At 35.9% G+C, this 20,661-nt stretch overlaps 2 protein-coding genes across 4 annotated transcripts; both read left to right on the plus strand.

Moving 5' to 3' along the window:
* The first annotated feature begins 599 nt into the window (after positions 1–599).
* LOC122412806 (WD repeat-containing protein 26) lies at positions 600–10,160 on the plus strand. Of its 3 annotated transcripts, none has more exons than XM_043422675.1 (12): positions 600–1,187; positions 1,387–1,621; positions 2,983–3,219; positions 3,503–3,662; positions 3,820–3,990; positions 4,408–4,581; positions 4,871–5,059; positions 5,220–5,486; positions 5,582–5,727; positions 6,146–6,354; positions 6,556–6,750; positions 7,201–10,160. In XM_043422675.1, exons 2-12 carry the CDS (start codon positions 1,608–1,610, stop codon positions 7,254–7,256), a joined length of 1,818 nt encoding a protein of 605 aa, XP_043278610.1. In that variant the 5' UTR covers positions 600–1,187; positions 1,387–1,607; the 3' UTR covers positions 7,257–10,160. The 3 variants fall into 3 exon arrangements, with proteins under 3 accessions (XP_043278610.1, XP_043278611.1, XP_043278612.1); XM_043422676.1 differs by having other exon boundaries at positions 600–1,005; XM_043422677.1 differs by lacking the exon at positions 600–1,187 and having other exon boundaries at positions 1,233–1,621.
* A 1,913-nt stretch (positions 10,161–12,073) lies between these two features.
* On the plus strand, positions 12,074–14,770 carry TBCC (Tubulin-binding cofactor C). Its single transcript, XM_043421661.1, has 2 exons — positions 12,074–12,211; positions 12,961–14,770. Exon 2 carries the CDS (start codon positions 13,141–13,143, stop codon positions 14,173–14,175), a length of 1,035 nt encoding a protein of 344 aa, XP_043277596.1. The 5' UTR covers positions 12,074–12,211; positions 12,961–13,140; the 3' UTR covers positions 14,176–14,770.
* The last annotated feature ends 5,891 nt before the right edge of the window (positions 14,771–20,661 follow it).

Raw genomic sequence — 20,661 nt, forward strand, 5'->3', positions numbered from 1 at the left:
TCGGCTCATATATATTTAAGAAAGTTGAAATCGGTCGTACAATTGAGAATTTCGATAATCTGGAATATTTCATATTTATTTTATCAATTCAAGTTTCATAGAAACATGGAGGTGATTTTGATCTTTTATAGTGTGTTTTGCGAAATTATACGGTCATCATATTTTGTTTTTCAATTTTGTTTTTCCGCTTCAAGTTTCTTGTCACAAAATAAGATTCTAATCAGTGGGGAATCTCGGTAACTGAAAAGTACATATACATGTATATACGTTTTACTTTGTTATCGACCCGCCCCTGTTGTTTTGTAACTGATAGCAATCTTAAATTATATAAATAGGATAGCAGCACATAAAAGATCAGCCCATCCCATGAAGACAATACTTTTTTGCATCCCTATATATATCAAGACACTCGGTATATATATATACGCATTTCGAGAGAATTGCATGTAGCAATACCGACTGAGTAATGTGGGTCAATTTGACTCGATGGTTCGCAAAGCATGCACGACAAATAAAGCGCCACATGTGAAGGAATGAGTGAAAGCTCCGCATCGTAGGTTTCCCTGTTCTTGATTGGGTGACGTAAACGACGAGATCCAAACAAGTATCAGCTGTGTGGCAGTCATTGTTCATCGTGTACGTCTCTTGGCAGAGAAGCAAGAATCCTGTCGTTTTTTTGCTCACCGTTAAGGAGAGACACGCACTCACACATATATCGCAATATATATATTTATCTTTCTCTTTCCAACTCAACTATTCCGTAGTATTGAGAACGAGAGCTTGTTTCATCGAAAAAAACATATTTAGTGTTTCGTGAGAAGAGAATTTTGACGCTAGAAGCGTTTATACGCGAGTGCGTGTTCGTGTGCGAAAGCGAGTGAGGCTTACAGAAGAGAGAGAGGGAGAGAGAGAGAGAGAAAGAGGAACGGAAAAGGAGAGTGAGAAGAAAAAAACATTGAATAAATATCTACCAGTGTTGATGAGAACGAAGGAGATAGAGATAGAGTGAGTGAGAAAGCGTAGAACGCTCCGGGTGGGGAAGAGAGAGAGAGAGAAGAGAGAAAGAGAAAGAAAGAAAACGAGAAATAGCGAGCAAGAATCACGGACGAGAGCACACAGGAGTGTAAACGTTTCGACGAAAAGTGGAGGGGTCGGGGCGAAGGGGCACGGAAAAAATATCCGAGGCCGTACGTCGTGAAAGATTTTCGTCTTTTTTATTTTTCATTTTCCTCAATTTTCCATTTGTTCAACCTCTTTGTTTTCGTTACTTTTTCTCTCCATCTCCTTCTGTCTTTCTCTTTTCACTCTCTCGTTGCATCAGATATAATTTTTCTTTTGTACGTGAAAACATCGCTCTATCCTGGCTTGCCTGTACATTTTCAAAAGGGTGCCCCACCAACGCGATTTAATCACGTCGCGGCCACGGGGGGAAGAAGAAAAAAGTAAGACAATAATCGTGTGAAAAACGGGGCGGTACGCGCATAAGCCTGGCCTCGAGCGGCGAGTCGGACGACGGTGGACTCGCTCCGCCACCGCGCAAAAGGTCCCGTAGTTCACTCCCGACTACCCTAAGACCAGCGGACGAGTACCATACCGACGCAGCAGGGATGGAGAATTATCGGTAAACCTCTGTTTGTTTTGTTTTTTTTTCTCTGTGTTCCCATTTCTTCAATTCCAGGTCTATTTCGAATCTTTATCGAACACCTCTCCCCTTATTCTCTCACATTTTGAATTCTCAAAAGCATATTTCCATACAACCCAAACAATGACATATGATCGTAAAAATTGGTTCGTATTTATAATTTTTGGAGCACCAAATAACAGGCATAAGTCTGTGAAAACAACTCGTAGCTGTAAACAAACTTGAGTTATCTGGAAAAAACTTTGAGCTTTTAAACTATTCAATATTAAATAATAATATTAAACTATATCAAAATATTTGGTTATAAATGTGAATGCGTCATTTTGAAAAATTGGTCCAATTTATCAACAGTTTCTTTGACCATTTTATTTTTAAATCCCCTAGAATGACAAAACATCAAGAACCAAACTTTTGTCTTCCTGATAAAAAGTTTATACTTTTCTTTATTGGAAACCTCAGCGTTCCAAAGTAGAACAAATTTCTTCTCATATTTTAGGAATTTTCTGGACACAGTTAGATCAAATGAAAGAACAATGGTTAAAATTCTACTTTGCGATATGAAATATGAGTGGCTCATGGAATGGTTATCCATTGTGAAATCATGATCATTTATTTTTATTTCTTTTAATGATTATGCTGATTTCTTGGTACTCTGTCAACGGTTGACTGTCAAAAAATATGATTCATAGCGAGTGGATCTTTGGAAGTTGTCAGAAAAAAATTTTTTTTGTACTATCTCCATGTTTTCAATTTGATGAATCATTTCTATACACGCTGTTTGTGCACAACTCCATTTTGAATAGTCTTGATTTGGTCAGTGACCTAGAGAACTATTTTCATATCTACGTTACAAGTAGATTCGGAATAAAAGTTCTTTCACATTTTATTAGAACTTTGGGATTGAATAATTGAAAGAGCCAAATCTTGCTTTTCTTTATCGCTAATTTTTGGAACGCAGACTTTGATGTTGTGCTTTTTACTGTCAAAATTGTCGCACTGATTTTGGATATTTTGTATTCAAAGTGGATTCAATAGTAAATGCATTCAAAATTTCGTACTGGGAAAAGAACATTTTTTTATTGCTCAAATTCAAATAAATGTTTTTCTATGACAAACAAAAAGTACAAAAGAAAAGTTGTATGAAATCATTAATTTATTTGCCAAGCTAAATGTTATCGAGCGATCAATAATCTGAAAATATTGAAACATACGACATTCAAAATTGAGCTCGACTATTCTGTGAATAAGAGTGACTTTGAGCTGCAAAAATTAAATTAAACTCGAGGTCAAACATGATTTTTACCATTTTTCCATTCTCAATCCTACTTTTTCGATGGCAGAGTGATGCAGCAAGCGTCCAATGGAGCGCCCATCTCTGCGGGACCGCAACAAAACGGCGCAACTTCCGAAGGCGGAGGCAATCATTCGAACGGAAATTCTCTCTTGAGATGTGACGGAGATGTGAATGGAGTCAATGGCGAGAGTAACCAGGCTCCTGGACCTCCAAAAATTATGGACAAGACTAATCAGGATATTGTTAGACTCATCGGACAACACTTGAAGACGGTTGGACTTGAGTAAGTTTATCCATGAAAGTCGAGGAACCCTTCACAGTACGGGTATCAAATAATCATTGACGAATCACTTTGAAAACAAGCAAATTTTTAAAAACGTTTGAGAACATTTTTCGAATTTTTTTTTATGCTTTGGTACAGAAAAGTGGAATATTTCAAACTTACTCAACGTCACCGAACTTTTCATTACGAAGGTTTCATGTTTTTAATTAAATTAAACACTGAACGAATTAAAGTCTGCTCTTTCTATAGTAAAATACCAGAATAAAGGAAAGAATAATTTCAGTCGAACAGCTGATCAGCTAATGCAAGAATCCGGCTGTCGTCTGGATCATCCAGCAGCTGCAAAATTCCGACAACACGTCATGGACGGAGATTGGAACAAGGCAGATCATGATCTCAACGAACTCAAGTCTTTCCTCAACGGTGCTAATCAGAGTCTTGTGGTACGTACCATTTTTTCATTTGACGATTAGGCATGGGACTAATTTAGAAATCAGAATTTCACGCTGGATATCTTGATTACAATATTTGAATCAAGCAACACGATCTTGATTTTAAAACAAAACAATATAAATAAATCTGTATTTTGTTCTTTTGCAGGAAATGAAATTTTTGCTACTGGAGCAAAAATATCTGGAGTATCTCGAGGAAGGGCTCGTGCTTGAGGCCCTCCAAGTACTTCGAAATGAACTAACGCCCCTCGGGCACAATACTGGTCGGGTTCATCAACTGTCCGCTTTTATGATGTGCAGCGGACGCGACGAGCTTCAGGTACTCTGACGATATATGTCTCACTCACAATTCAAAACGTAATTAAACTTTTTCCCATTCATGACTATTTGGAGGAACAAAATGACTCAATGAAGCTTTCAAAAGATGGTTGACTTTTTCACTCTTCAATGTTTGAAGATTAAAATGAATATTGAAACGGCGTGTAAAATTCAATCGTGTATTTTCAAGGTTTATTCAATATTGAAAATGCGATAAATCTTGCCCTTATTTTGTCAAATGATTGTGTTGATAAATTCATAATGATAGTAAAACAGAATACAACGACGATGTATAACGTTTTCGTTTTATGTTTTTTTTTTTGTATTTTTGTTTCCATCTTTGTTCCCACGTCAAATCGTCCAAGACACTGTAAGATCGTGAAATTTTCATCACTAGCAAATAGACGATTGTTAACAGACACGCGCCGGCTGGGACGGCAAAGGTTCGGCTTCGAGAGCCGCACTTATGGACCGACTACAAAGATATTTACCACCTTCGATAATGCTACCACCACGGCGCCTTCGCTCACTCCTCTGTCAGGCAGTTGAGATGCAAAATCAACAATGCACGTATCACATTACGCATACACAGGTATGGATGAAAAAATTTGCGTTCGAAAAACTGTACGCATAAATATATGGAGGTTTTATTAGGTTTCATTTATTCATTAATTTTTATCGCCTTGCATTGTAAAATAGAATAAAATGTGTTGAATAGTTCAACAGAATTATTTAGATTAATAATTTTTGTAAATATTAACGGATTTTTTTCGCTGTTCATCGTTTACATACTCAATGTAGAATTAACGAAGTTGTGTTCCTTTCATGTTACAATTATTCAGACTTTATACTTGAAACTTTAAATTTTGGTATTTCTGCAGCAATCGACTCTGGAGAATGTTTCTCTGCTCGTTGATCACACCTGCAGCAAAGAACAATTTCCTTGCTACACAACCCAAGTGCTCAACGACCATTGCGACGAAGTTTGGTACTGTAAGTTCTCACCAGACGGTTTAAAACTTGCCACGGGCTCGAAAGACATGACCGTTATCATTTGGGACGTTGATCCTGTAAGTAAACATTTGTAAAGTATAAACCAGTTCGTTAGTTCAATGCTCAATGGAAATTCCAAAATCCTTTTTCGTCCTTCCTGTATTATTATTTTGTCGAATATTTCGCCTGTCGATCTTCCTACGATTCAATGATTAACTGCATGATCATTTCTTTTAGGAAACACTTAGAGTAACGCACAGGAAAACTCTAGAAGGTCACACATACGGCGTTGCGTTAATCGCGTGGAGCCCGGACAGCAGTCATTTGATTGCTTGCGGCCCAGAAGATTGTCCAGAGCTCTGGCTATGGAGCGTCGACACTCCGGACTGCGAGCTCCGAGTCAAACTGACCCAAAGCACCGAAGATTCGCTCACCGCCTGTGCATGGCACCGTGATGCAAATAAATTTGTAACAGGCGGTCTGCGTGGACAATTTTACCAATGTGTAAGACAATTTTTATTTCGTCTCTATCTTATTTCTCAGCTGATAATGGTCGAAAGACTCAATTTTATCTTTCGTTTATTTTTTAAATAACAAAGGACATGGACGGCAATGTGCTTGATTCGTGGGAAGGCGTTAGGGTCAAGTGTTTGTGGTGTCGTAGCGACGGCAAAACCGTTCTTGCTGCTGACTCTCATCACCGTATTCGTAGTTACAATTTTGACGAGTTGTGCGATTTCACAATGTAAGTTAATCGCTTATATTTTATTATTTAGTTTTTCGTAGACTTGTCAATTTTGAGCTCAAAACATTTCTCAATTTTTCTTTGTGTGTAGCTGTTGCAACTACTCTATGATACGATTTAAACTTATAATTTTATTTGACAATCGAGGGAGAGACATAAACTCTTAAAATTTGCACGAAAAAATGTATTAAAATTGATATGTTACTCAACTTTCATTTCGAAGGTATAAACTAACTAATTCTTTTTTCAGATCATCTGTAATTTTTGATCAATATAACAGTATATCGTATCAAAGTCTTTTACCTTCTATATTTTTGGGGGTCATGAGTTGGTAAAAAAAAATGTTCTTACCGTCCTCAGTCACGTGAATTTTTGTTGTTTTTCTTTTATCCAATTATGCGGATATTTTGTTGTGCAGATTGCAAGAGGACCATCCGGTCATGTCGTTCAGCGTCAACAAAGCCGATCGTCTCGCTCTTCTCAACGTTGCTAATCAAGGTGTTCATCTCTGGGACTTACAGGACAGATGCCTCGTGAGACGTTTCCAGGGGGTGACTCAGGGACATTTTACGATTCACAGTTGTTTCGGTGGTGTCAATCAAGATTTCATTGCGTCCGGAAGTGAAGGTAATTTTACAGTTACGAAAAATAATGCTTTCGAAGTTCTTTCCACGTGGCTTCATGGCTCAAAATATACATGAAGAAATTTCTGAACGGGGAAAACTAAAATGAAAAGTTTGCGGTTTGATTGCTTCACTAAAATCCTACGAATCGTTATACCATTGCTTATGAATAATTCACGTTTCGATACGTTATTTTTCACCGCAGACAACAAAGTTTACGTTTGGCACATAAAGCGTGAATTGCCAATAGCGACATTAACGGGTCACAGCAGAACGGTTAATTGCGTCTCATGGAATCCGGTATATCACCAGATGATGGCATCGGTATCGGACGATTGTAGCGTACGGATATGGGGACCAAGATCTGCCTCGCCGGAACGAGTCGACAATGCTAAGACTGGTTAGTTCGTAGATTTTGCCTCGAAAAAGTTCTATTATTAAAACCAATAACAAAAACAATAACAAAGCGATATTAAAAGAAATTCAATTCTAAAAAGTAAGAAAGATAAAGAGAGTGAAAATGATACTTATAAACATAGATACATACATATGATATATATATGAAGCACATCAATTCTTCTGACCGGATTTAATAGTTAAGAGAATTACAAAACACGAAAGGAAAAAAAGAAACATTAAGTTTAAGAGAAATAAAAGAAGATCGTTAGTTAAGTAATTTTAGCGATTACGTATTATTGCGAATATGTAAGAAGGTGTAAAGAAAATGAGAAGAAAAAAAAAACAGAAAGAAAAGAGACGGAACGAAGAAAAAAATTTGATCGATTATCGTTGAGCGAGAGAGCTCGATGTCATTTTTTTTGCGTATTTTCGGCATTTTCTTTTCTTTCAGCATCCCCCGAGAGCAACTCTTCAAATGGTAGTGGTTGGCACGAAATGGTGTCGTAGCGAACTACAGTTCATCAGTACTCCCATGACCCAATGGTGTTCAAAAGACTGTCCTGTTGACCATCTCTCGCGTTCATTCTCTCATGCCCGATCTTAAGAGAAAACGCATTGAAACGAAACGAAAAAAAATAAGAAAAAAGAAAACAAAAGCTAAAACAAAGCGGAAAGATCGAGAACGAAAGTGGAAAAAATATGAAATAGGATGCTCATGAAATGAAAGGAAAAATATGCTGATGGAAACAAAAACGAGCTAAACGATGAAATGCTCTTACGAGAAACGAGGCAAAGAATAACAAGTAATTTGATGATACTTTGTACGCGATCTGTCGCAAGATTTAAGGCATCTTGATGCCTTGTACCTTTGTTGTTATTCAAACCTGTTTGCATTTCGTGTTATCGACACGAACACCTCGGGCACAATTCTGTTTTTTTTTCGCCCTTGATTGCCAATGACGATAGAATCTCTCGCATTTTCTCCTTCGATACGCAACACCCGGACACATTTTCTCTCTCTCTCTCTCTCTCTCTCTCTCTCTCTCTCTCTCCCTCTTTTGCTATCTCTGCGAATGCTGGAGTTGGACATGTTTTACAATTGTTTTTACGAAACCAACATTTTTCTATTACAAGAATTCGGTAATTGGAGATATGAATGAAATTTTTCGTGAATTCGGACATTATTTCGATTTCCTTATTGACATTGATTGAATACAAGAAAAGTAGTACTGAAAAATAAATTAATACAATGTTTTTTTAGAAATTGTATGCTCTTGTGAAACAAATTCGCTGGTGTTCGCCCAAACATACTTAGTTTATTATCGCATTTTCTTGTTTCAAAATTCTAAACGAATTTTCAAAAATGCAATATTCAAGAAGCTCATTCGTTTCATGACTTGAAAATTTTTCAAGTCCGATCGATTTTATACAAAAATGTATAAAGCATTCACGATTTTTAGGATTACAAAATACATATTAAAAAGCTAAGAAACTCCATGAAAAATTCGAGCCTATTCGAAAAGAATCGAAAAGTTGAGTTCGTCAAAAATTTTTCCAATAATTTGTCAGGGAATTATGATTATTATTTTTTTCAATAATAAATTCGTACGTCTCTACATTCGTACTGTCGAATCGATAGTGTTGAAAATATTGAAAATGTCGAAGCGTCGAAATTCTTATTTCAGTAACGATTCCTCGGGTCATTTTATTTGTATCGGATAAAATTCTTTTATTATTTCTTCCTCGTTACTTTTTTCGCGACTTTTGAGTAATGGTGAATAGGGGAATCTTGAATTTGCCATTTAATCGGAAGCAGAAAGAGCATAATAAGCGATAACCGAGATAGTATAAGACGAAATAGAAGATAACCCAAAACTCATTCATAGCATTCGAAGTTCTAAGCGTAAGTGTAGAAAAAAACGGTTATAAAAATTCTACGGACCGGGCAAGTATTTTGGGCTGGAAGGAAAAAACTTTGAGAATAAACGGAAAAGGTTGGTGGAAAATAGGAGGAAAAAAAACGAGCAAGAGGAGCAACGTAAAACATGTGGAGTCGTGTGAACGTGCGATCGAAGCGTTGGAGAGAGAAAAAGAAACACCAAAGCATTGAATTTGTTTTTGTGCCAATCGATAAAAATTGAGTACAAAAAGAAAAACACACTTTACAGCTCGAACGAACGACAAGTGTTCAGGGGCGGCAGAGCATCGATCGGGCAAGGCACTAAGCAAAGAAATGAACGAACGTGAGAAAAAGAGACAAAAGGCAATTCTAAAACCGGGACAAAAAATATCACTTTTTTTTTGGTTTTTTAAGCGAATTTTTTGAAAACAAAAGTACGCGTGAGAGAAGATTTTTTAGATATTAAATATAAAAAGAAAAAAAAAACAGCAACAACAACAAAAAAACGAAAAAAATCCAGTTGCAATTCGATCGGGACGAAAATCAATCAACGAGTTTTTGTTTTGCTTGTGAGATACGGAGAATAATAATAAAAAATGAATTATTTGAAAGAAATAATTATCGCTAATACGGAAAATCTAGGTTTTATTTAAAATTGTATAATTCAGCTATTTTATATGACGGGTGAGCATACTTAACGTTGTGAAGGAAACGAGGGGCAAATAGAGAAGCAGAAGAAAAAGAAGAAGAAGATAAATAAGAAATAACGAAACGAAATGCTATTACAAACGTTACCTCTTTCTTATTAACTGCCATATTTTCTATCAATATTCAAAGAAACAAGACGCAAAAACGTCTCGCTTTGAGAATGATGAAGAATGAAAATTTAAGCGAAATAAAATTGCGCGCGTTCAAATAGAGAAGCATTGCAAAATAAAAATGTGTTTCATACAATTTCTTGTAATGCCGCCTAGTAAATGAAAAGTGAAATAAAACTCAAATACACGAACACACAAAAAAAGATAATATATATTTTTTGTTCTCGTTTTTTACAAACACATTGAGGGCGTCGTAAACGATAGAAAATTGAAATGTAAAACCGAAATAATTGAACGCGAATGAATAATACGAACGAAAATACCTTCTTCCCGATCGTTTGAAAATCGTATTTTATGCTAGAAATATAATGAAACAATTTTGAAAAAGGCGTTCTTTTTGATCGTTTGAAAATTGTATTTTGTGCTATAAAATAATGAAATAAAAATGGAATAAATCGGATCATTAAATTTTCGTACCACGACAAGCAGTGGCAGTTAATGGGATAAGAATATATATATGTCGGAATGGATTACGGAACAAACGAAACAAATACGATGTTTTCATATGTGAAATAGTTAGCAATAGCTCGAAGTTTCATGATAACGAGGAGTGGAGTGAAAAAAAAATTAATAAATAAATAAAGTGTATATGTACAGATGAGTTTTCAATAAATTACACTAGAAATCACAAAACATTGAAGACATTATTTTTTCTTGATAAAGACCTCTCTCTTGAAACTAAAAACTGTAGACATCAATTCGTTTGTTGAGGGTGCAGGGAGGAGCAAAAAATGTGCAGATTTTTTTCTGTTCGAAATATTGAATTTTGACGAATCAATCAAAATTTTCCCCATGATTAATTGAAACTACGCTTATGCATGGTAGCGAATTTATTTTCATCATATCACTCAACTTCTTGCGTGACCGAAAAATAACGATTTTCAGTGAAAATTTGAGAAACTATTGATAAATTATATGGTTCCATTTTAAAAATTTGAGAATATTCATGAAGTATTTTCTGTCATTATCACCGAGAATATCCCACTAATAAAGCATTGTACTGTTGTACTGTCATGGACACTCGCAAACAATAGAGTCAATGGTCACAATTATTTTTTCTCATCGATCTATTGTGGGGAGGAAAAAATGTTGTATCATAAATTGTATTTACGATTGCAAAAAAATATAAAATTCGTGATTTCTGATCGTACGTGTTATGTGTTTACCGCATTTGGTTCCGAGTTTACTTAATTAATCGATTGTTTTGACTGTGTGAGAAGACGAGAAGATGATGAGACGCACTGTGTTTTATTTTTATATACTTGTTTGTAAAACAGGAGGCGTTCATACTTTTCGGTGCCGGTTGCGTTTGTGTTGTGATCCCATAGAGGAGCCTTCTTGTTTGCCCCTTCTCCTCCATTTACCATTACCAGGCGCGGCTCAATGCCTCGAGACTTCGAGACTTTCATGTCTCGTATCTCGCCGCGTATTGATAGATTACCATTTAAGGAAATACTCTCCAACAGTTTACAAGTCTTAGTATGTTATCCAAGAAACCCAGGAACGAATTTTTCAATAACGTTAAAACAGGAGCAAAGTTTGTGATTTTTTTCGAGATTGCGGCATTTTTTGGTTCCTACGCTATTTGGCGGCGCATGAACACTTCGCAAGGTGAGTGAACGTGCAAAATCTTACTCCTTTTCTTCTCATATTTATATACCCGATTTTCATCAACACATTTTGAGGTTAACCATCCCACGAATATCAAGATGAATGATCTCAAAGAAATTTACGTTGAACCGTTATAGTAAACAAAGCATTGAATATAAAGCTCGGAAGAAATTCTGCAAATTAAAACTGTATTTGATTTTCTAACCTCACTTTTTCTGGTCGTTTTCATTGAATTCTCTTTTCTACGATTGAAATTTTCTGTTAATTGTTTTTACTTTGTTTCTGGAACTGAAATTCAATTGTTCTGTCAAGCAATTTTATAAAAATTCATTCAAAAATAGTATAAAACAACGACATTGATATATTGTGTAGCACTCCAAAATTTTTATGCAAATTTAGACTATAAAATCTTGTCTTTTTTATGTTTTTCCATAAACTATGAACCAGACCAGCAGTCATTATTTTTTAAATTTCTCTCAATATGTTTGTCTCAATCGAAATTTTGTATTCACTTTTTTTGAGTCATTTTCATTATCAATAAGTTCAAAACATGTCCTGTCAAAGCCATAATTGTGATGAATCATTTTTCACAATAAATTCCTAATTTCTGATCACAACTAAGTCCCATATACTTTCAAGTTTTCAAAATAATTTGGAAGGTTGTTAGAATAACCTACAAATAAATAGAAATATGTCAAATTAACAAAGTTGAAAAACTAGAAAATTTTTTGTTTTATATAAATCTGATGATTGCTATCATTTCTTTGTTTATTTTCTATACTTTCATTTATTTATGTGAATTTTGGCATTTTTTCTTACAGACTTTAGACATTATATGCACGAAAACTTTCCTTTCATACTCGAGGGTTACTATAAAGTTGGTGAAACTTTGTCCGGTGAGGATTCCATAAGAAAAGTTGACAGAGAAACTTGGGAAGGACAATAATAAGTTCCTCCATGCGTTCTATGCATTCATGGCGTTGGTAAAGATTATTCTTTGGAGTGTGGGTAGCGCGTCTATTGCTTACGGATTATTCAAGATCGCAACATCCAATGCCGAACAAGTAGCGCAGGTCAGTTTCATCTTTTTTAAGCGTTTTTTCTGAATTTCATTGAGTGATTCTAAGAATATGCGAGACATAACCGTATACAATGTACGCATAAGCTTTGTCAGCTTTCATCAAATATTTGAGATAATATGAAATTTCCACATCATTTACACTTCTCAACATTTCGATTGTCTTTTTGTCACGCTTGTTGCAGTGTACACGGCCATATAAACAATTATGAATCATATGCACTTCCATAGTGAAATTGACACGATGACATGTAATTATTCAGAAAAAATCATATTCTACCTATAAATCCACAATATTATAAATAATTTGTTTTTAATCTATAGATTTCCTCGTGCTTTGTGTAATCATGATCAAATATTGGGATTTTTATCTTTTTATTTGGAGTGATTAATTTCTCATACAATTATGTAGAATCATGTGAATTTATGAATGACCATTCAAAAAAACCAGATTTGAAATACAAATACTCAAAGTAGCCGGAATATCATCAAACTATGTCCACTAGTTTGTATGTTGTACAGAAAATGTTATCACAGCACAAACTAAAAATTGCCTTGACACTCGACCGCTTGTCTTCCATCCAAAGTTCTTGAATAATCAATCTATGCTCAGATTTTTAGCCAGTCAGGATGCTTCGACTGGCGATTTAACAGTAGAATTGACTATACTGGCTTAATTCTTATTCATGCTTGAGAAGCTCTGAAAGTGAAGGAGAAAAAGTAGAGAGGAATTTGCAATTGCAGGAACTGGGCTCGAGCAAGTGGACAGCTGAATATCGCAAAGCACAAGCGAGTGACCCTGATCGAGTAAAGTATTCATTGGCCCAGCCGACTTCTAATCCTTTCTACGTACCACCGAAACCACAAAAAAGCCTTGAGAAGTAAATATTAATAGAGGAAAGGGTCATTGAAAAAAGCAAAATCATGGAATCTTTGATAGAGGGAAGTTTGTCAGATCGAATAAGCAAGAGGGACCGTGAGCGGAAAAACGTGATCGAGAGGCGTCGCGAGGAGCGACAGCAACTGGTAGTGGAGTGCGAACAAACAAGTTACTTCAAAGAAGCATTTTACGCATCTTGTAAAAAAGTGAAAGATCTTTTAGACTCGGCACCTACTACAGCGTCATCGGCTCTGCCAATATTGTTTGACAAAGCAAACAAAGAGATCGAAAGCTTGAAAAATTACTTGTCACAGTCGAAGCTATTCCTCAAAGTTTACGACATAAGAAAAGCTCAGGAAAGTCTTCAGTTACTGGAGAGCGAAGCGACGGAAATGGAGTTGAAATTGTTACCGAAGAAAAAGTTTGGTTTTAAAAACCGTCGTGCAGCGAAGAAGCCGCAAAGCGAAAAAGCTAATGACGTCGTCGACGGTCTGAAGGATTTGAAAATAGTAGAAACTAACAATGTTAATAACGGTCCTATTGGCAAACAGAAAAATGAATTTTCGAATATTCACGGTGAGAGTTCTTGCGTTGTTGCTGGTAAAAGCGACGAAAGGCTCTGTCTCGATGCTGAAAATGTTAATAAGAACGACGTGACGTTAATAGATCTTACAAGATGCACGATTAAAATTTATGGGACACCGAGTACTTTGCACATGGTTAATATTAAAAATTGCACGATTCTCGTCGGGCCGGTAGCCTCATCCGTATTTATTCACGACTGTACGTCTTGTACTTTTGCATTTGCGTGCCAACAACTGAGACTTCACTCATCCACCGATTGTACTTTTTATCTTCACGTTACGAGTCGAGCCATCATCGAAGACTCGACTAAAATCCGAGTAGCTCCTTACAACTGGACTTACGAAGATCAACAGAGTCATTTTAATCTCGCTGGGCTCGACACCAAAATCAACAATTGGGATTGCGTCGATGATTTCAATTGGCTCTCCTATGAAAAACACTCGCCCAATTGGTCCGTTCTTAAACCCGAACTCAGAATCAAATCGTGGGATTGACGAAAACATTTTTATGATAAAGAACGAAAGAAAGAGAAAGAAAAACAAGTGAAATATTTTAATTGACTCTTGAATATTTTCTCTCCGATGAAAATTGGACGATTTGCAAACAAATTGCTCCTTTCTCATTCGTTTATTATCAATTGTTTCACAATATTGAGCTACGTTCACTCTGAAACAATTCATTCGCGTAAATTACTATTTTTCTCGTTCATTCCATGAGAGGAAACAAGACGCGCGTCGATACCAAAAGTCATAATCGTTTTTAGTTACGCTTTTCTCTCTTTTTCTTTACTTTTTCCTTTACGAAATGGACTAGAAAAATTGTGATTTGCGTTCGACGAACAGAAAATGCTTTTTTTTTTTTTAATTCTCAAATGATTGATAATAATACTATGAAAATTTAAAATTTTTCGAATTCCCAGTGATCTGTGAATCTTTACTCGTCAATGCTCGCCCCTCAGCCCCTATCATTGTAATTACTTATTATCGAGAGATATAGCAGCCAAAAGTTTATTAGTGTCGAAGAATTATTTAAAAAGTGTAACGATTTAAAGGCTTTTACACAATAATAACAATGCACATAATGTTTAAACGATTCGTCGCTTTGCTTCATCCCTTTTATTCTTCCCCTGCTCCCATTATAAGTCATTCAGTCAAATTATCACACAGTGATTTGCTTGTTCGAACGTTATAAGCATTTTTGGTTTGTTTGTCAAGAATTAACGAGTGACGAAAATTCTGACAACTCCAAGATCTTCAAAATTATTAGGAAACTTCGATTTCTCCCAGTTCCATTCGATGACATACTCTTTTTTTAATTCGGAGCTTTGCAAATGAAACGAAACTTCGAGTTTTTTTTAATAATTTTTGTTCTCCTGGAAAAATCAAACGATCACTTTATCAATAATCGTTACAATACTCCTCGACAATTTTAATATTCTGCGTATTAAATTTTTCTCCAAGCAATGAAAAACTTGAACACAGAGAAAAAAATATCTGTTTAGTATGCACGAGAAAATTCGTCAAGATCTTGCACGATTGGTAGAAAATTCAAGAAAAAATATTTTTCGTGCTCGCTCATGAGTGATTAATCGACAAAGAATTAAATCTCGAGGAAATTTGAATTGACTGGTGCCTTTCGTAGCAGCGGGGAATTACTGCATTTATGGATATCTTGAAACTGAGACGAGAGCGCTCGTCGTTTCGTGCATCAAGAATCTCAGAAAATCTAAGAATAACTTTGGCTCAAAGTTCTCATAAATCTCGGGGAGAAACCTCCGATTTGTTATCTTTGCGAATATTTTCCCGGAACCTTTCCATTCACCAAAGTTTTCCTGAATATATCTGAATAATGTGAACCTCCCGTTGAGCACTCGAGGTCAATCTTCTTCGTAACGAAACGTTGCCATTTTTTCTCGATAAATATTTTTCGGTCTTAAGGGGTCGATGTATCCTCGAGGCTCAATTTCGCAACATCTTTTTCGGAGTCCTCGAACTCGAGTCGCGTTTTTCAACATTGTTTATTCTCGTACTTTTCGTTTTTTTTTTTCTCGATAAACGGTAAGAGAATTTATTTGATAATTGTCGAATAAAGTTGAATTCGATAAAATTTTTACCATTTCAACAAGGTGATTCGGTTTTTCCATTCGTCCGTTCGAATTCTGGCAGTTGCGTCTCTGTAAAAATAGAAAAATGATTCTGTGGATTCGGGGCGTTGTTGAGCTTGCTTTGAAAATCACTCGTGTTCTTCAAAACATGATCCACCGATTCGTGATGCTTTTGAGGGTCAAGCACCGTGAGATAGGCCTTTTGACGTTTCGTCAATGGAAACTCTCGGCATGTTTGTACACTCCGATTCGACGTCTCTTGTAATCGTTTGCGCAGGTGATATTTTTCGGGTAGGGTTTTCAGCTCAGCCCCGTGAAAATTTCGGATAAACGTACTCGCATTTTTTTTTTATTATTTATAGAAACTCGCAGACGTTCGAAAAAAATTAGTAGGAAAAACGATCTATTCCATTTGCGGTGATCATTCTATTACACCATGATACAAAACGATCGTTTATTCAAATGTACTTCCAAGGTGTTAAGATTTATTATAAATTGTGACAGCCTCGTAATCCTTTGAGGTAGACCATCTCCGAAGGATCGTATTTTATGGGTGTCTAAATTAGCTCGATTTTTACTTCCTATTATTAAAGAAATAATCACTTTAAATTAATTTTGTTAATTCGAAATTGTGAATCAATTTTTTCAACTTATCTCATGCCGAATGAAATTACAAGCTATTAATTAATCTGAGATTCATCACCGACTGAACCCGAAATTTCATTCGTCCCTGGCTAAAATACTAGAGTTTTTTATATAAAAAAATCCCATCAGAGATCGCAAAGGGTGAACACAAAGGGAAAAGGATCAAGAAAAAAGTATTAATAAAAAGACAGAAGGCTGTGACAGGAATGGGCCAAGCCAAGAAGAAACAAAATGCTGAAATAAGCAAATGTGAGATTATACGAGTGCTCATTGCCAATTTCGTTCAATCTTTAATATATCTTCATTACTAGTAAGACAATCGTTTCGAATTTTTTTCCCCAGACCTTTATTATAAACTTCATTGTTATTGTGTACTTTTTCATACACTTCGTAAGTGGCGTTCATTCGTTATGTGGAAAGATAAACGATTTTTCACGCACAGTCCCTATAACCCTGTGTATTTTTCTTCATATTTAAACACGTTTGTTTCAATAACCAATAAGACGAATCCTTTAAAATTTGAAAATTTGAAATGCGTGTCAGTCGACTACCCATTTAAACTCTGTGTAAATTTCAAGACTTTCTTAAGAAAATCGTTTCGTGCAAGAACTACCTTAACATACCGTAGAAGTCACAGTATACGCAACTGCTTGAAATGAATTAACGAGAAACGATAAAATGACGAGCAGGATAGAAACACTAATGGAACTTGTGGAATTCCAGAAAAACTACGATAAATAAATTGGAAACTCATACTCCTCGATTTTTATTAGTTCTGCAGTAGTAAAAAAAAAGTATTTTGAAGAGGAATTTGTGAATTTCGTTGTCAAAGAAAATGCTTCGAGATTCATATGGATTATAATATTCGTGGTCCAAGTTTGAAAATGGCTGACATAACGCTCGATTGATTTATCGAAGGAGGATTTGGGAGCCTCGAGCACGCCAAATTGTAAGATCGTTACAGCGTCACTCAATCGTATAAGTCGGCTTGCCAAAAAGTTTCTTTTTTTCCCTCCTTCCTTCTTTTTATTTGACCTGAGTTAGCTCGGATTTTTGAATTCAAACGAGCGCGAGAGATCGCTCAGTTACATTGTATTCAATGGATCAATGGCTTTTGCGTTTTTGGCTCCCGGACATCCCGCCGATCTCACTTTCCAACCGCGATCCCCCGGGGGAGCGATACGTTTCCACGATTTCATCCTTATTCGCATTTTTTTCCTTTTTCTTTCACCGCCAAAGAGCGCAGCACAAAAGTTTCGTTTCGAATGGTTTTTAGCTCGGGAGCCGAAACAAATTTGGTTTCCGCGTGTGCCGCACGAAAGGATAATAATCGTAACTTGTAAAATTGCTACTTTAATTGGGTGTGCGCAAAGGATTCCCTTTTATTGCATTCTCCGACTCTTTCCCTCAACTCAAATAACTTTGACCAATATACGTCATATTCACCTCCGCGAGATCGAACAAATCGTTTGTACCAAAGTTTTGGATTTATCGTATATAATGTGAAATTTTATCCCCGTGGAAACGGATCCATAAAACTTAGCAATTTCCAATTTTCAAATTCCCGAATGCGGAACGGTGAATTCTCATGAAATTCTTTCCGTATCGCACACAGCGAAACGGAATCATAGAAAAACGTTTGATCCGAGTTTTACGAAAGCTTTTAATTTTCCTCATGACAGACAAACGGTTTGCCAGGATTATTATTATTTTTATCGACCTAATAAACGCTTATTGAACGGCAGAACTCACGAAACGTAAGCTGAGTATTTCTGAAAGGTGCCAAACAAAAAAGAATTTGGAGAAAATCTCGTATCCAAGTGCAGGAATTCCGAAGACAACCAAGAGCAGACTAAACACTTTATTCTTAACGGAATTTTAATGGAACAGATCGCAATATCCACCAGAGTGTGTCATGTCGAAGCAACATTTTTTTTTACTATTGCAACCCAAAAATATTCAGCTTGCATTCGAAAAAGAAACGGTGCAATATGAGAGTTCTGTGAAAAAAAATATTCAGAGATATCGCTCAACGATGTTCAAGTTTTCTACTCAAATAACACGATAAAAATATTTTTCCAGCTATTTAAATATACATGAAAAATTCAAACGGAAATTTTGTATTAAAAAAATCCTCTAAAAAGAATCTCTGGAGGGATAACGTTTAGCCTAGAAATGTGATTAATTAAAGCAAATAATATATAGATGCACTTATCTAAGATGAGCATTTTTAAAAGCAGATAGGGGAGACTGGAGCATGTGTCTCAACGCGGCGGAGCAACACGTCGCTTATGAACAATGAAGAATTTTCATAAATCCAGGTACAAAACCAAATTTTGACGTCAATCTTATCTATCTCCTGCTGCCTCGAATTTTTTTCCAATTATTAGAATAATTCTCTTCGCGAATGTTCACAATATATTGAACTATAATTGCGCATAGTATTTTTCTCAATTATTGTTATAATTTGTTGGTAGAACGTTTTATTGCTAAAAAAAAGTAGTGTGGGGTCTAAATATAAGTAGGCCCACAGTGGGATATGGGGTTGATTAACACATGAGTCGACGTACATGAGTGCTCTAAATGGGTCCACTCAATGAGGCGTGCCAGTAAAAATATAATATTCTATGCGTGTAAAAACTGCAATTCTGATTTTGATGACGAGGATGGGGATCAGATGTTCCTTTTTCTCACGCTTATGGATAAAAATTATCTTTACATTCACTTATGTCAATATTTGGTATCCATTGTTCGAATCATCAAATAAATAATATTGATAACTATCCGTTTTTATAAATTTCACTAATGCCTAGTTGATTGTCAGATAAAAATAGTACTTCAGTCAACTTGCCCCAATGATTGTGTCAGCTTGCTCCGATCGTGGGGTCAGTTGACACAAAAACAGTTCGTCAAAAAAGCGATTCAATAACTCGTTTCGTTTTAAATTTAAAAATTCAAATTTTCATCCGAGATAGAGCAAGGCTTTTTCCATTCGAAACCACCATTTGGTTTTTGAAATCGTCTTTAGTTTCTTGTTTACAAGCAATAGTTTGAAAAGTTGGCCAACCAGTCCTAGTCTCCCCCATAAATGAAAAATAAAAAAATTTTAAAGGTAACTACCGTGGAAAATAATTACGTTTTTTCCATCAAACCAATTCTCTATAAAAATGGCGATCACTTCAATTTCAAAAGTCAGGGAAAAACGACCAGTCCCTAGCACCAATACGCTGCATGCCTTTTTAATACTTGGCGTTAAAAGTCAAAATGGAAGCAAAAAATAAATGGATGATCCATCGAAAGGAATGAAAAAATGTATTTTGTCGATTTTTTTTTTTTTTTTTTTCGTTCTTACAAATAAAGGTACAATTGCCAGTGTGTTTGATAGCAAAAATCGATGGATAATTACTAGAAAAAGGAGCGCTTACGTCTCAAAACTGTTCTCGAAAATAGTCAGAAATGGGAAAACCAATCGAAGAGTTAGTTGAGATGTTATAACTGTTTTTTTCCTCACTCGCGTGCTCAGTTGATAACCAAGGAAAATGATGATCTTTTCAAGAAAATAAGACTTTTCCACGTTCCACTGCAGTTCTGCGTTTTCCTCTCGAATATACCTCGTTTTATTTCATAATTAGGTTCGATGGCGGATAACTCTTTAGCAGGACCTTTTTGGAGTATCCTCGTCATCTTCGTCGTTTATGAATTCCCTTCCACTGTGTTCGCGACAGGCTTCAATTTTCGAAGGCTCTTTGTTTTTCCATTCGAAATAATTGGCGACGTAGAAAATTCAAGCACGACATGCTTTAGGGGAGAGTTTTGTTCGCGTTGTTACGAATTAGTCAATCGAAAAATAACGAGCTGGAAAGTTCCTTTGAAGACGAGTTACAAACGTGGCATCTTGGCATCCTTTCTGTCGCGTACCTTTCATGAAATATCGTGCTTGGCATACCGATTGCAAAACGCGTTTATAACGGCGACTAGCAGGTCGTTACATCATCATTTCACGATTTTATTTGTCTTGCAAGAAAATGCCAACGAGCAGAAAATGCCAAGGCAACTCGTGCCAACAAACAACAAACTTACTTAAAATGTAAGCAGACGGGCGTAGGAAAGAGCGAACAAACACTCGAAACTCGATCATTTTTATGCATCGACGAATCCACCGATGCAAATTTCCCCTTTGATCGGAACTCCGATGCCTCTAACAAAGGTTCTCGCAGTTTTCTTTACAACC

This window comes from Venturia canescens, chromosome 6 (assembly GCF_019457755.1).
Source record: "Venturia canescens isolate UGA chromosome 6, ASM1945775v1, whole genome shotgun sequence".
In the NCBI taxonomy this organism is placed as follows: domain Eukaryota; kingdom Metazoa; phylum Arthropoda; class Insecta; order Hymenoptera; family Ichneumonidae; genus Venturia; species Venturia canescens.